The sequence below is a fragment of the Marmota flaviventris genome, chromosome 3 (assembly GCF_047511675.1).
Source record: "Marmota flaviventris isolate mMarFla1 chromosome 3, mMarFla1.hap1, whole genome shotgun sequence".
NCBI lineage: Eukaryota > Metazoa > Chordata > Mammalia > Rodentia > Sciuridae > Marmota > Marmota flaviventris.
In genome coordinates this window covers 99,109,319-99,123,948 of record NC_092500.1, presented here as the reverse complement: position 1 = coordinate 99,123,948, position 14,630 = coordinate 99,109,319, and the positions used below count along the sequence as shown (strand labels likewise).

General features: G+C 33.6%; 2 protein-coding genes across 2 annotated transcripts; both read right to left on the bottom strand.

Moving 5' to 3' along the window:
• Positions 1-160: 160 nt before the first annotated feature.
• On the bottom strand, positions 161-9,253 carry Magohb (mago homolog B, exon junction complex subunit). Its single transcript, XM_027923995.2, has 5 exons — positions 9,106-9,253; positions 7,140-7,198; positions 6,395-6,505; positions 3,646-3,728; positions 161-2,063 (listed from the first exon to the last, which is right to left on the bottom strand). The coding sequence occupies exons 1-5, from the start codon at positions 9,197-9,199 to the stop codon at positions 1,964-1,966; spliced, it is 447 nt and encodes a 148-aa protein (XP_027779796.1). The 5' UTR covers positions 9,200-9,253; the 3' UTR covers positions 161-1,963.
• Positions 9,254-13,024: 3,771 nt separating this feature from the next.
• On the bottom strand, positions 13,025-13,487 carry LOC114082889 (small ribosomal subunit protein eS25). The gene has a single exon (XM_027923997.2). The coding sequence runs from the start codon at positions 13,445-13,447 to the stop codon at positions 13,070-13,072; it is 378 nt and encodes a 125-aa protein (XP_027779798.1). The 5' UTR covers positions 13,448-13,487; the 3' UTR covers positions 13,025-13,069.
• Positions 13,488-14,630: the final 1,143 nt, after the last annotated feature.

The window sequence follows — 14,630 nt, the reverse complement described above, 5'->3', positions numbered from 1 at the left end:
TGTGTGGACATGTAAGTAAAAGAGAGTTATAACATGTTCTACACTGTACATTCATTAAGGCCTACAATTTGAACAGGAATATTTATTTCCATACAGTAAAACTGAAGATGATGAGTCTTATCTTGCACAATGTAGATAAACTGGCTTTCCACAACAAACCTGAAGAGCCATGCATTTTACTTTATTTGTAGAATATATTTTGACATATTAGACATGGAGTATCACTTCCCATTCTTGTGATTGTACATGATGTAGAGTTACAACATAGGAAAGTTATGTCCAATTCATTCAAGCCATGCAATTTTGAGCAATGAAATCAGCTGGTGCGCCACTGCCAAAAGTGTAGCCACTAAACATGTGTTTACTTACTACTTCATCAAAATTAAACACATACCCCCCACACAAACACACACACAGACCCAGCCACTTGATACCACAATTATAAAATTTATAAAACACCAGATTATAAAATCTATAAGATTTATTATAATCTAGAATGATATGTCAGTGTTTACAACATTCTAACTATTTTGTATATTTGAAATTTATTATAATAAAATGTAAAAACAAATTCATTAAATCACTCTATAAATTTAGTTATACTAGGCACATCTCAAGTAATCAGTAGCCACATGTGGCCAGTGGCTACCGTATGGATTGCACATAAACAGAACATTCCCATTACTGCAAAGTTTCTTAGAATTGCTGTGCTCCAAGCAAGTTAGAAGCCTGGCAAGCCTTCAGAAGCTCTGCCACTCTAAAGTCAATATTACCAGTCCCTGGAGCAAGTGAATAAAAACAACTATCTTGACAGCACAAATTTTAGATTGGGGTTCAGAGGGAGGAGGAACAGAACACCAGAGACCTAGTTACTAAAGGAAATAATGAAAGATGAAGTCTAACAGAAAGAGGTTGAAGGGAAGTGGGAAGCATGATTGGAACCTGTGTTCATTAGGAGTTAAATAAGTATATATAGATAAACACAAATTTAATACAATTTGTAAAGCAAAAAATTCATTTAGTTCTTAGACACAAACATATAAATAAGAAATAAGGGCATACTCATATGCAGGTGCTAATACACAATGAGGCAAGGAAGGGAAGAATAGAAGTTCACTGGGTTAGACGAAGGGGGATGAAGTGACAGGAGTGGGGATGGAAATAGAAAAGACAGTAGAATGAATTGGACATAACTTTCCGATATTCATATATGAATACACGACCGGTGTAAATTCACATCATGTATAACCACAAGAATGGGAACTTATGCCCCATGTGTGATATGTCAAAATATACTCTACTGTCATGTATATTTAAAAGGAACAAATTTGAAAAATGAGAAAAACAAATAAGGACATAATCAAAGATGAGTCTGACTACACTTTTTTTTTTTTAACTTTAGAAAATCATTGTTTACACCAAAAAGGTTTAAATGTGAATTATCTTGAGGGATTTGTGATGAATGTATAAAATCCAGAAATTTCTGTAAAAAGTTCTATAAGCACCAAAAAATTAAATCCCACCAGGTATGGAAGAAATAAGAGATCTATAATTGCCTTTAATAGATGGAAATTTGGCCACATATTTCTACCCTAAGAATTTCTGCCATAAGATATATCAACTAGAACAATTTCTTATTATCTTTAAAGTGAATCAGAGATATAGTCTCCTGAAAACAAACAGAACAAAATAAAACCACTATCCAGGCTTTGATGTTTTATTAAAACAAAATTTCAACAAAAGTGACTTTTACTTACAGAATTTAATGTGTATGGGATGTCTAACCCACTTGGTCCCAAGTGAGAAAAATCATTAAGCCTATTCATTTATTTTCAATATTCAGTTTATGTACAAGAAAAACGTTTTGTTTCACATTCATAAAAATCCCAGTATTAGAAATGGCAAATAAACCCTCCCTTACCTATCCCTTAGTTAAATATACAAAGAGATTCAAAAACACAATTTAAATTGGTTTAATCTTGAAGTGTAATCCAATGAGACTGAAAACTAAACATTTCAAGTCCTGTACCAAATAGTAAAATACTCGAAGGCCTTCAGGATCCCTAAAATATAAAAAATGAAAGTTACTTTTTAGTCCTAATGAAACATAATTTTATAAATTCCTTAAACAATATAAAAAATCTGTAATAATTCAGTTAATGGAAGGGAGAAAGGAAGAATCTTGCTGACAACTAAAATGACAAACTGAATGACAACTAAGAGGAACAAACAATTCTATTTTTTCTGTAAGGAAACATGTAAAGTTTTTTTATTAGTATCATTTATATATATATTAAATGCATATATATATGTATTTAATATTTATTTTTCAGTTTTCGGTGGACACAACATCTTTATTTTATTTTTATGTGGTGCTGAGGATCGAACCCAGCGCCCCACGCACGCCAGGCGAGCACGTTACCACTTGAGCCACATCCCCAGCCCTCATTTTTATATTTAAAGTGTTACCTCCTTATGGAAAGTAATAGCTATGCATCACAAAAACATGCAAAGCAAAAAAACATAATACTTATAATACTATAATGCTACCACTCTCATGCAATAATGATAAATATTTTGGTGTTTCTATGTATTTTTTTCCCATAACTCTAATCATTCTCTGTCCTTTTTTTTTTTGGTATTGTTTCACAGCATTAAAAAATAAAACACTTCACTTATAATTTTCATTAATTTAAACATTTTCTCCTTGATAAACATTCAGATTATCCCAATTATAAATGTTTCAATGAGCATCTTTATGTGTAATATAGCTTTTCCAGTATTTGAGAATACTTCCCAAAATAGACACTCAGAAATGAAATTACTAGAGCAAAGATGAATGAAAAATATTAATAGTTTCTGCAGCATATTACCAAAATGCAATGCCACATCCTCACCAACTACGGGAAAATATATTTTAAAAGTATCTGGTCATTCTTTGTGAGCACAGCTGTTTGTGTCCAGTGGTTATTATGCATTCATTCTTTTTCCTTTCCTCAAATAAATTTTTATGTAAAGCACATATTATGTGTCAAGCCCTATAATAACTGAAGATACAAGATTCTCATGGAGCTTACACTCAAATCAGTAAAGCAGACAAACAAGTTATTAAGGTAAGGGGGAAAACAGTAAAAGCACTTTGGGAACATTTTGAGGGAAAGAGGCAAGAAGAAATGGCCTAGATCAGCCAAAGGCAGGAGACACAAAACTTAGGAAGGATAGGTAGCTAAAAGCATTCTTAAGCTATACTGGAAAATATATTTTCAAGTATTAAACCCATGAAACAGAGTAATAATATATGAGTTAACGAGGCTGATATAATCCAATAAGGATTTTCCCTTAAGTTTTGTAACACATTATATGCAGATTTTTCTATAAATAGTTAATAAAATCTGGGCATTACTATATAATGTTGGATTAAGATAATATTTGACACTGAAATACCTTAACTTCTTTGATAGATAAGATACCAAGTCTTTAATGACATAAAAATCAGAATTATCTCTGCATAATAAATTGACAGGATACTACTGAAATAATCTTGGCTCGCAAATGGACTATAGTTGTAAAATGAGCCTTTTAATAATTTATTAGATAAATTTAATAATTTATGTTAATTTAGCCAAAATGTTTTAATATACTCACTTTGACTGATTTACATCAATAAGAGAACCTATTTTTGATGTGGTAAAAGAAATGTGTTCATCTCCAATTACAATTTCAAGTTCCTAAAAAAAAAAGAGAGAGAACTATAATTAATATAAAATCTATCCCAGAGATATCTAAATTCTTGCTACAAAAAGATCCCATTTTTAGCTACAAGTTTTCTAGCACTCAACAGAACAGAGGGGAAAAAAAAGAAAATCTATCAGGCATCACTGTCCTTAAAACTAACAGCCTCACTGACTAGTCACTGACTGACTAGTTACAAGCACTATCTCCAATTTTAGAACAAACCAAGAATTGCTTATAGAAGATACCATAAAATAAATCAACACAGAAATGTTTATTATAATGCCAGTAAACACTAGAGATATAACTGGGCATATTTAGTAAAAATAATTATATAGTCTTAAATACATTTTTATTTTTCTCATTTATTTTTTCTCTTTTTTTTAATTAGTGCATTATAGTTGCATGTAATGGTGGGATTTGCTACTACATATTCACAGATACAACATAACAATATAATTTGGCCAATTGTCATTTGCCGCAGTCTGGCTGGGCTGTGGCCCTCAACAGTCATTCCCTAGGTTTCCTTTCCCTTTCTTCTTCCATCCCGTTGGTCCCTTTCCTCTACTCTACTGATCTCCCTTCTATTTTCATGAGACACAAACCCCAACACACCTTTCTTTTCTCTTTTCCTTTCTAGTTTTTAAAAATGAGAAAACATGCAAACTTTGACCTTCTGAGTTTCTTATTTCGCTTAACATAATGGTCTCAAGTTCTATCCGTTGTCCTGCAACATACTTTCTTTTTTCTTTATGACTAAATACGGCTTCTTTGTGTATACATACCACATTTTCTCTCCATTCATCCACTGACAGACACCTAAACTAGTTCCATAATTTGGCTATTGTGAATTGTGCTACTATAAACAGGCATGCATGTATCTCTGTAGTATGCCAACCTTTATTCTTTAGGATAAATACTGAGGAGTGGTATAGCTGGGTCATATGGTGGTTTCATTCCTAGTCTTAGCTTTCATACTGTTTGTCATACTGGTTATACTAATTTAGAGTCCCAGCAACAGTGTAAAAGTTTCTTTTTCTCTATACCCTCTCCAGCAATTTATTATTGCATAAGCCCATTTTTAACATAATAAATATAAATATATTTTCCCTTTCTATAAGGTTCTACAAATAAAATATATGACATTAATAATAGCTACCACTTTGGTACCTAATATGTTTCAGGCCCTGCTGCTTGAACTTTACATTTTTTGTAATCCCTAAAATAATCTTATAAGTAGGTCTTATTAGCCTTATTTTATAAATATATAATTTATATATATAAAATTCATAAAACATACAAAAGATTTATAACCACTAATAAGTGATACTACTAACTATAAGACTTAAAGACTAATACTCTTTTCTGAATTCACCAATTAAAATTAAGAACTTGTAAAACAAATACAATATAATATAGTTAGTGGTTCCTAGTGTGTATAAATTTTTCTCTATATTGTTTATCAGCAAATCTAAAACTCATAATTTAGGGGCTTCTCTTTAACTAGTTTTTAAGTTAAATTAACAAACAGATGTCACTAAAGAAATTCTAGTTATATATGTAATTAGAAAACCTAATTATGCAGAATTTATGGCACATTCCAAATGGAGAATGAAGATTTATCACAAAATTTTTGACCCAAGGATCCAACAGGTAGTTCCTGGAGTATGTCTACTCCTCCCCACTAACCAAAACCCATGAATACATGCTCAAGTGGGTAGATGAAAAACTAGGTTCTCTCCCTGAATCTAAAAGATAAAAAATGTTAGTTGCTAATGTTGCTGTTTTGTAGTACACATGTATAAATGCATAAAACAAACTAAAGTCTAAATTTACTCTTTAAAAGTAAACTATTACCTTTACTTTAAAAGTGATAAAATGGATAAAATAAACTGTTGACTATTACCTTTACTTTCCTAAACAATGCTCCTTTAAATAGAAGAGTTAAGTTACTGTCATCATGTTAGATTTCTCCACACTGTTCCTCTAGTCAAAGAAGGTGACATAAAGTACAACACAGGAATACACAAAAGTGAAATAGAATGTTTCTTCCTTTCATGGGTAGTATCCAATTTTCCAAAAGTTGAAAAGACTTAATCCAGAAAGCAAATCCTTTTCCAGAGTGAAATAACACCTTTAAGAGTTCTTCAGATGCCCTTGACACACATCAATTATTCTGAAGGGAATATGAGAGCAAATACAATGGTCCGTTTGAACAAAGAAACCTATCAAATCTTTTTCTGGAGCATAAAGGTGCAAATAACAACTCTTAAAGTTATAAATCTGAAGAAAGTGAATTTTATATAGTCGTGAGAATCCTAAGTCTCAAATTACACAAATACAACTTGTACTTATTTCTAATAAGTAAATAACATATAGTAGAAACCATTAATAACAGAATGAAAGCATCATAACTGTGGTTGGAGTGGCTATGGAAAATACTATTCAGAAAGTTATCTAAATTTAGAACTATGTGCTGACTCCTTTACCACAAGGAAATAACAGAGAAAATGAAGCTAAGTGAAATAAAAGTAGACTATTTACCAGATGCCTACTTAAGTGGAAAACCAAAGAATCAACAAGTAACCATTATAAAAATAAGAGAAAACAATCATTAACAAAACTTAACATTTATGTATGTAAAGAATCACTAAATACAAACCTGTCGTCCAACCCTGTCAGGGGGAGGCCACAGGGCATCATCTTCTTTTGTAATTTCACTGTCATCAATAATTCTCTTCAGTTCTTCCATTACACTCTTATGTACATATGCCTGAAAATAAATTATAATAAAATTTCACAATGTCCAACTATATCTTTCCATAATTCAACAGGAAATTAAAGAGTTACAAATTCTGAATTTTCAATTAGAACACCACAGAAAAATTTAATTGTGATTCCAAAAGAACAGGATGACAATCATTTACTCTTCTCAAGAATATTATTTTTTTCTTTACTCTCTTGTCCTTTCCTTTAATATTTACTTCTTCCCATCACAGGCCCCTTTAAAATCCTATATTCTTCCTTTGTAACACAGGGTCAAGTACCTCTGAATGGTTAATGGTGACAACACAATATCTAAGGAATAAAAAGACAAATCCAAGTCCACATCACTGTTAGTACTCTGAACTCTTTTCAGACTATGATTACATCATGATTATTTATTTTAAATAATGAACAGAGTAAAAAGACAAACTGTAAAATGACTTAAATGATAGATTCAAATATCTCACTATTCAGATTACTTTTGTTTACAATCATATCTAATTGAAATGGAAATTTTTCAAACTATAAATTGGCTTTTTCCTTAAAACATAGTCTTAGATTAACTTTTGTAAATTCAACAAAGAGGAAAATGGACCAAAAGTTAAAAAAAAAAAAAAAAACAAGACATTTGAAAATCTTACCTCTTTCCTGATCATGACATCATTTTTGTAATTGCTATTGTTGGCATATCTAAGCTTTCCTGTGGGGAATAGGAAAAAATTCAATGTATAATAGCAAATAATACTAAAAAATAGAAAATAAAAAAATGACACTGTGATTTTGAAGGGAAAGACCATTTTATACTATCAATTTTACTACTATTTCCTCCTTCATAGTGTAAGATCCATGCTAGTCATAATAATAAATACTTACGGGTAGCCAAATTTTAAAATATTCTGTGCCTTTAATATATAATAGGTCACTTTTAAGGCCTATTTAAAGCCATATCATAAACTAGAAAGAGAATCTGAAAAAAGAACATTTCCTTTAAAGTTTAATGTATCTGTTTTGGTTCTAAGTACTTTGCCTAGAAAATTTAATGCATAAAACAATTCTAAAAAGTTGGTTTTATTCTCTCACCTATTCACAGTTGAGCAAAGTAAGTTGGCCAGGGTCACGCAAGATTATGATCTAAATCTACTTTCCTTAATGCTTTCTCTTATCCACTAAAATGTTCTCTTTTAATTATTTTCCTTCAAATTAATGTGTACATATTTATAGTAATTATTTTAGAATATGAGTAGGGGCTGGGCATGCTAGCTCTCTCCTATAATCCCAGAGGCTTAGGAGGCTGAGAAAGGAGGATCCAAGTTCAAAGCCACCTCAGCAACATGGACCTTATCTTAAAATAAAAAATAAAGAGGGCTATGGCTCAGTGGTTAAGCACCCCCAAGGTTCAATTCCTGGTAAAAAAAAAAAAACAGAATTGTAAATAAGATGCACATAAACTATGTGCTGTTCCTCAATAAAACTGATCAGTTTATCAGCTGGTTTATATTTAACTGTAATCCATCACAACTTTTTTACTCTCTACTGCACACAATCCCACATGGCTACTCAGTTGCCCAAGCACAGCTATGATGTGATCCTGACCTCCACAATGACAGGTTAACCTAAAGAGATGTACTATTTGGGAACTGCAATTTTCATGACTCATTATCATAACTAATGTTAAGTAAGTGAAGCGATGTGGTGGCAAACTAAATGAATGAGAATCACTGTTTTAACATGAAATTTCCCTGATAATATTAGGGTGATTAACTTATGTGCCTAGCTAAAAGTGATGTGGACAAGCTATATGGTGTCAATAAAAATCCACGCAGCTGAACTGTCCTACTGCAGGTAGACAGAGTTCAATATACAGTAACATTCTTTAAATATCAAAGACAGTACTGTTGTACACTACAGGCTAATGCTACTCTCCCAGTCGGATTTTTTTCCTCCCCACAGAAGCCAAGAAAATCTCTTATTCCAAAATTCATCTCACGTTGTCTATCTAAGCTTTTTCTCACTCCCTCCGGTAGACCTAACTTCTCCCCATCCCACCCCTCTCTACATTTTTGGTATTCTTAATGCATATGCATGGTGAAAAACTGTATTTGAGTACTTAAAACACGTCCATTTGTTTATATGATGGGCTCCTCTATAAAGACCTTAATACACACCTCCTGAATGAATAAGTAGTCCCATTTTATGCAACCTTGGAACAACACTTGAGGCCGGTTTTCTTAACAGTGTTAAAACTTTTAAGTTGATAACGATATGGCTTTTGAAGTCCCTTTTAGTGCGCGGACTGTAGGATTAGAACTAATGTAGGTTCAACTTTTCAATACGTGGCATCGTCCGCTTTTCTGAATTAATTTACAGCAATTAATTCTCTTTTATTCACAAAACAACTTAGGCCTTCTATAGCCTTAAGCGACACACACACACACACACACACACACACACACACACACACACACACTTTATTTTTTTTCTTCGCCAGGAGTAGTGGCCATTGTATCCCATTCATGCCCGAGGTTCGCTCACTCTACCCGCCCCGCCTCCTCGTCCGCCTCTCATCCAGATTCCCCTTTCCCACGATTGACCCGGTCCACTGCTCACCGTCCGGCCGAAACTCGAACTCTAGAAACTCATGTCCAAACTTGCCCTTGTGCCCCACGTAGTAGCGCAGGTAGAAATCACTAGCCATAGACATTTTGGTCTCCCGGAAGCCCGCCGAAAGCTTGGCCAACGTGCCGCCTGGCGCTTGTCAGTGACGTCAGTCACACAGATAAGTGCGTCACTGCAGCCGCGTCTCTTCCGCCTCCGGAACTCCGGGAGAAAAGCTTGAAAGAAACCCCTAGCGTGAGAGGCTCTCGAGTGCTGGAGGGAGCTTAGCAGCTGCTAGACCTTCGGTTTACCAAGATCGAAACGCGTTCTTTTCTAAACGAAGTAGAGTACATTACATTAACAAAGAACAGAAGTGTTAAAATGTAATAGCTTTTTTTATGGACTTAGAAGCAAGGTTTATGGAATCGATTTTACTTTTCGGTCCTCCTAATTCTTAAGGCTTCCTCCGTTATGGGTGTGGCTTCTGTGATCTTAAAATAAGCTTTCCAAGAGCCTTTTACTTTTTGGGTCTCACGACCTTTGTGGCATCCTGTGAAGTGAGTGTGACTTTATTTTCCTATAATTGGTGAGATGAGTGAAAATACATTCCAGAAGTAAAGTGACAGAACCAGTCTTTAATAGAACTTTTGAGATATTTAATTCTTTCAATAAGGTTTAATTTGTGGTGGCCCGTGAAATTTTGGCAGTTTGATCTAAGGTCAAATAATGGTTTTGTCCACATTTCTTGCCAGGTATAGTTAAATTGGGGGAAGTGAAAGAATGCTCCAGTGTGGGTTGGTTTTGAGGAATAGGAAAAGACAGTGAATATTTACACTTAATCTTCTCTTCAAATATTATTGATCATCCCTCTGTTACCAATACAGAGAGTAATCCTATCTGATGTCTGACAATCTTCAGTGGAATTTAGTAGAAATTTGGTTGTCAGAAGATGTAGAATTCAATCCCAACACTGTCACTACCTAACCTTGTACAATTCACTAATATCTCTAAGCTTGTTTGATCATCAACCAAATGAATAGCAAACAGCTTTGCCAAGCTCATAGAACTGTTGAGATCAAATGAGATACTTGACAAAGTAAGCTTTGAACTTTGTATAGTTTTAGCAAGTATTCTTTATGTACCAGAAATGAACACTAGTAATAAAAAGGTAGAGGCAATTACACCTGCAAGAAAGCAAACATGTAAAGCAAACAGTACAAAGGAGCAATTGTTGTTATGAAGAATGTATAAAACATGCTGGTATATTACAACAGAAAGAAGGTGCCTTTTATTATAGAGTTTGAAGTTTATAAAATAGGAAGTTATCAAAAGAAGGCTTATGTAGGGAAGTGTTATTTGAATCGGGCCTTGATAAGTTGTGTTTATGTTCAGTCATCTGGAAAAGTATTTCAGGCCTGGCCTAAGCAAAGGCATAGTATTATAAAAGTACATGTTTAGAGAAAGCCAAGAAATGAAATGTAGTTAGGGAACTAACTAGAAAGGTAGGTTGGGCAGGTTATGTGAGTGTATTAATATAAGAAAGTGTTCAGTCCTTAAAACATAAGAAAAATAAAGCATATGCCTTACTAGTAGGGTGACCGTTTGCCCAGGACTGAGGAATGTCCTGGGATTTCGGGGTTTTGTTTTTCAAAACTGGAAGATCCCAGAAAACATGGTATGAATTGGACAGCATTTACCATAAAAATAATTCACAGAAATTTGAGCACAAAATTCCACAGTATCTTTGAAAATATCAGTTATAATCCATTTGGTTGAATTCTGTGAAAAGCCTCATTTAGTATCTTAGATTTTCTAATGTATTTCCTTCAGGTTTTGGCATGTATACCCAGGTTCATCTTCATGTCTGCCTAAATAGATCTATAAACACCAGAATTTGAGGCTATGAAATAGAGGTTATAGGATGCACAAAGTTTTTTAAAAAAATATTTATTTTTTAGTTGTAGTTGAACTCAATATCTTTATTTATTTTTTATGTGGTGCTGAGGAGCAATCCCAGGGCCTCACATGTGCTAGGTGAGTGCCCTACCGCTGAGCCACAACCCCAGCCCATAGGATGCACAAAGTTTTAAGATCTTTGTAAGTGGACCAGTTACTGTCTTTATCCCCTAAAAAGTTTAGACCAGTTCTTTATAATCCTGCCTGTTTTTAAAATGAAATATGAAACTATATTAACTCTTCATATTTTAAGCCTAAAATGTACTAAAATAGATACCTCTTGTGATAAATATTACATAGCAATAAAGCATTTGTTTTTTGTGATCTGAGAGGGCATACAACAGTGATATAGAAATATTCTGTATAGTTACTGAGCACTTAAAATGTAGCTAGTGTGAGTAAGGAACTGAATTATTAACTTTGATAAATTTACATTAGCACGTTTAAATAACCACATATGGCTAGTGGCTACCATGTTACAGTTAGCACAGTTACATAAGAAGCTCTTCATACACTTTTAGTTGGCCTAGAAATAGTTAAAATATTTTGTGAGCTTTTTTCAATCAAAATTGCTATTGGCTCCAAATTAGAGTACAGGTATTCTTATCACCACAGTTTATAAAACTAAATAAATAAATGTTTAAGCTGCTTATTTGAAAGCAAAATCCTATTTCTGGGCTGGGGTTGTGGCCCAGCAGTAGAGTGCTCACCTAGCATGTGCAAGGCCTTGGGTTCAATCCTCAGCACCACATAAAAATGAATAAGTAAAACAAAGGTATTATGTCCAACTACAACTAAAAAATAAATATTTTTTTTAAAAATCCTGTTTCTCAGGGAAGAAGAGCATGAGGAAAAGATTAACATTAAACAGAGACGAGTGGGGGGAGAGAAAGGGAGAGAGAAGGGAAACTATGGAAATGGAAGGAGACCCTCATTGCTACACAAAATTACATATAAGAGTTTGTGAGGGGAAAGGGGAAAAAAAAAAACAAGGGAGAGAATTAAACAACAGCAGATGGGGTAGAGAGGGAAGATGAGAGGGAAGGGGAGGGGGGATACTAGGGGATAGGAAAGGTAGCAGAATACAACAGTCATTAATATGGTATTATGTAAAAATGTGGATGTGTAACCGATGTGATTCTGCAACTTGTATTTGGGGTAAAAAATGGGAGTTCATAACCCACTTGAATCAAATGTATGGAAGATGATATGTCATGAGCTTTGTAATGTTTTGAACAACCAATAAAAAAAAAATCCTGTTTCTGCCTTTGCTAACACAAATGGTAGTCAACTTCAAAGCACCTTGTGAAATAGTTTTGAAGTAGATAAGAAAGAAACATTCCCAACTCCAACTGAAATTGAGACTTAATGGTTTACTCAAATATACAGTATTTGTTGATAAAATAATGATTTTCCACTAGAATTTTTAAGTTTATTTCTTCCAGCTTTGTGGTAATGCATCAAGTGAGGGGGTTATGATCAGAGATGTTTGTTTCTTACACTTGTTAATTTAATCTTTAAAATGTTCTGTTGATTTTTCCTACATCTAAAATTGTCTTTTTCTATGATCTCTTTATGCCTCCTCTGACCTGCCTCTTTTTTTTCCTTTTTTGCTTCTCTATTTAAAATGATCAAACCAGTCCAACTACCAATTTTCAGAAGCATATTCTAATAGTATTGAGATAAACACTAGAGATAATAGTCTCATGTTTGTGTGTGTGTGTGTGTGTGTGTGTGTGTGTGTTTTCAGTGCTTTTGATTCGCTTTAAGTATTTACAGGAGTTGTCTAGAGCTATCTCAGTTAATAGATAAGAGTACTAAATCAAGAATAAGAGGGCTACGATTACAGTTAAGTAGTAGAGCACTTGCCTAGCTTGCTTCAGACCCTGAGTTCCATCCCCAGCATCATCAAAAAAGAATAAGGGTAGGATGTGCCCTAAAAGAATATATGAGAGTGTTTTTGTTTTGTTTTGTTTTAATAAAGTTTTATTTTTTCAAATGTACAGTTGATTGGACCTGTTCATGCATCTTCACCAGCAGCTGGGGCATCTCCACCCTTGGTATTTCTGGTATAAATTACTTGAGCTCTATGCTTTGAAACCAGTTTGATAAGTCCTTTACTGAGGAGCTCCTGAAGGGCTGCCCTGGCCAGGGAACCTCGAATCTTCAGTCTCTCAGAGACCACAGCTGGGGTAATAAGCTTATAGTTGGGAACTTCCTTACAGAGTTTGTCATAAGTAGCTTTGTCAAACAAGACTAGATTGTTGAGCTTGTCCCGAACTTTGCCTTTGGACCACTTCTTCTTTTTGGCTTTGCCCCCAGATTTGTTCACTGGGTCCTTGTCTTTCTTAGCCGACTTTCCGGCGTCTTTCTTCTTCTTGTCATCCTTGGGCGGCATCACTAAGCTTGGAAAGCAGCAACAGCCGATGAGAGTGTTTTTAAAAGAGAGGCTGCAGTGAGGTATTTTGTATCAGTCCTTAATTCCATCCACTCACCTTTCTCTTCTCTTTTCTATAACAGACTTCCATATGAATTTTAGCCATATCTGTCTTTACACCATTTAATGGTATTATTTTTAAATAAGAGAATCATCATCATGTAGAAATGCCAAACTTTATATTTCATTGTTTATCAGATATGTTCATGTTAAAAACTAGATGCTTTTTCTAGATTATCATGACATGATGATATGTATTTAATTCCATAATTAAAACTAGCAATTTTTGGTAACGTATAACAATATTATATGCTTAAACAAGATAACCTCTAACTCATGCCCAACACAAATAAAAACCATTAAATTAAGAATACTAGGCTATCTTATGAGCCTTCCATTATATTTGCTACTTGTTTTTATTTAAATAAGTATGGTAAAGCAAAAAAGAAATCTTTTCAAAATTATAACAAGATTAAGAAAATTCAGTTAACTTACTTTTTATCTTAAGATGGTTGAAAACATCACTATTCATCAATTTTAATAGGATGCCTGAATGTTGCATAAAAGCCACTACTGTTCTGCATGAGCGTGATACATTTCCATTAGACAATTTATCTAGGTGTATGTTTGCTCAGTTCCTAACTACTGGAATTTTTTTAATCATAAAGCATAGGTTGGAAAAATAAGGCTGGAGGAGGGGGCAATCTAAACAATAAAAATCTATATATGGATTCAACTTGATTATTTGGTAAATATTTTAATTCCATGATTACTTTGGCTGACAGATCAAAGATACCAAAAATATAATCTCAGAAATATAATATTTGTTTTGAAAAACAAAACCAAACAACTGAAAGAAATTCCCAGTTTTCTTGGAGCCAAAATCACTCTAGCCAGTTTTCCAGGTCTGTATAAAAAAAAAAATTAATTTAGAGGTCAACATTTAAAATACCAATTGTTGGGCTGAAATTGTGGCTCAGTGGTAGAGTGCTCGCCTAGCATGCATGAGGCACTGAGTTTGATCCTCAGCACCACATAAAAATAAAATAAAGATGTTGTGTCCACCTAAAACTAAAAATAAATATTTTAAAGAAATACCAATTGTCTGCTTCTTTCCCTTCAACCGAAACAAATACCAAAACAT

Coding starts and splice junctions, on each gene's coding strand:
- Magohb (XM_027923995.2), bottom strand. CDS start 9,199: ATGTCTATGGCTAGTGATTTCTACCTGCGCTACTACGTGGGGCACAAG. Junction 7,199..9,105: donor GTTCGAGTTTCGGCCGGACG/GTGAGCAGTGGA, acceptor TATTCCCCACAG/GAAAGCTTAGATATGCCAAC. Junction 6,506..7,139: donor ATGTCATGATCAGGAAAGAG/GTAAGATTTTCA, acceptor ATTTATTTTCAG/GCATATGTACATAAGAGTGT.
- LOC114082889 (XM_027923997.2), bottom strand. CDS start 13,447: ATGCCGCCCAAGGATGACAAGAAGAAGAAAGACGCCGGAAAGTCGGCT.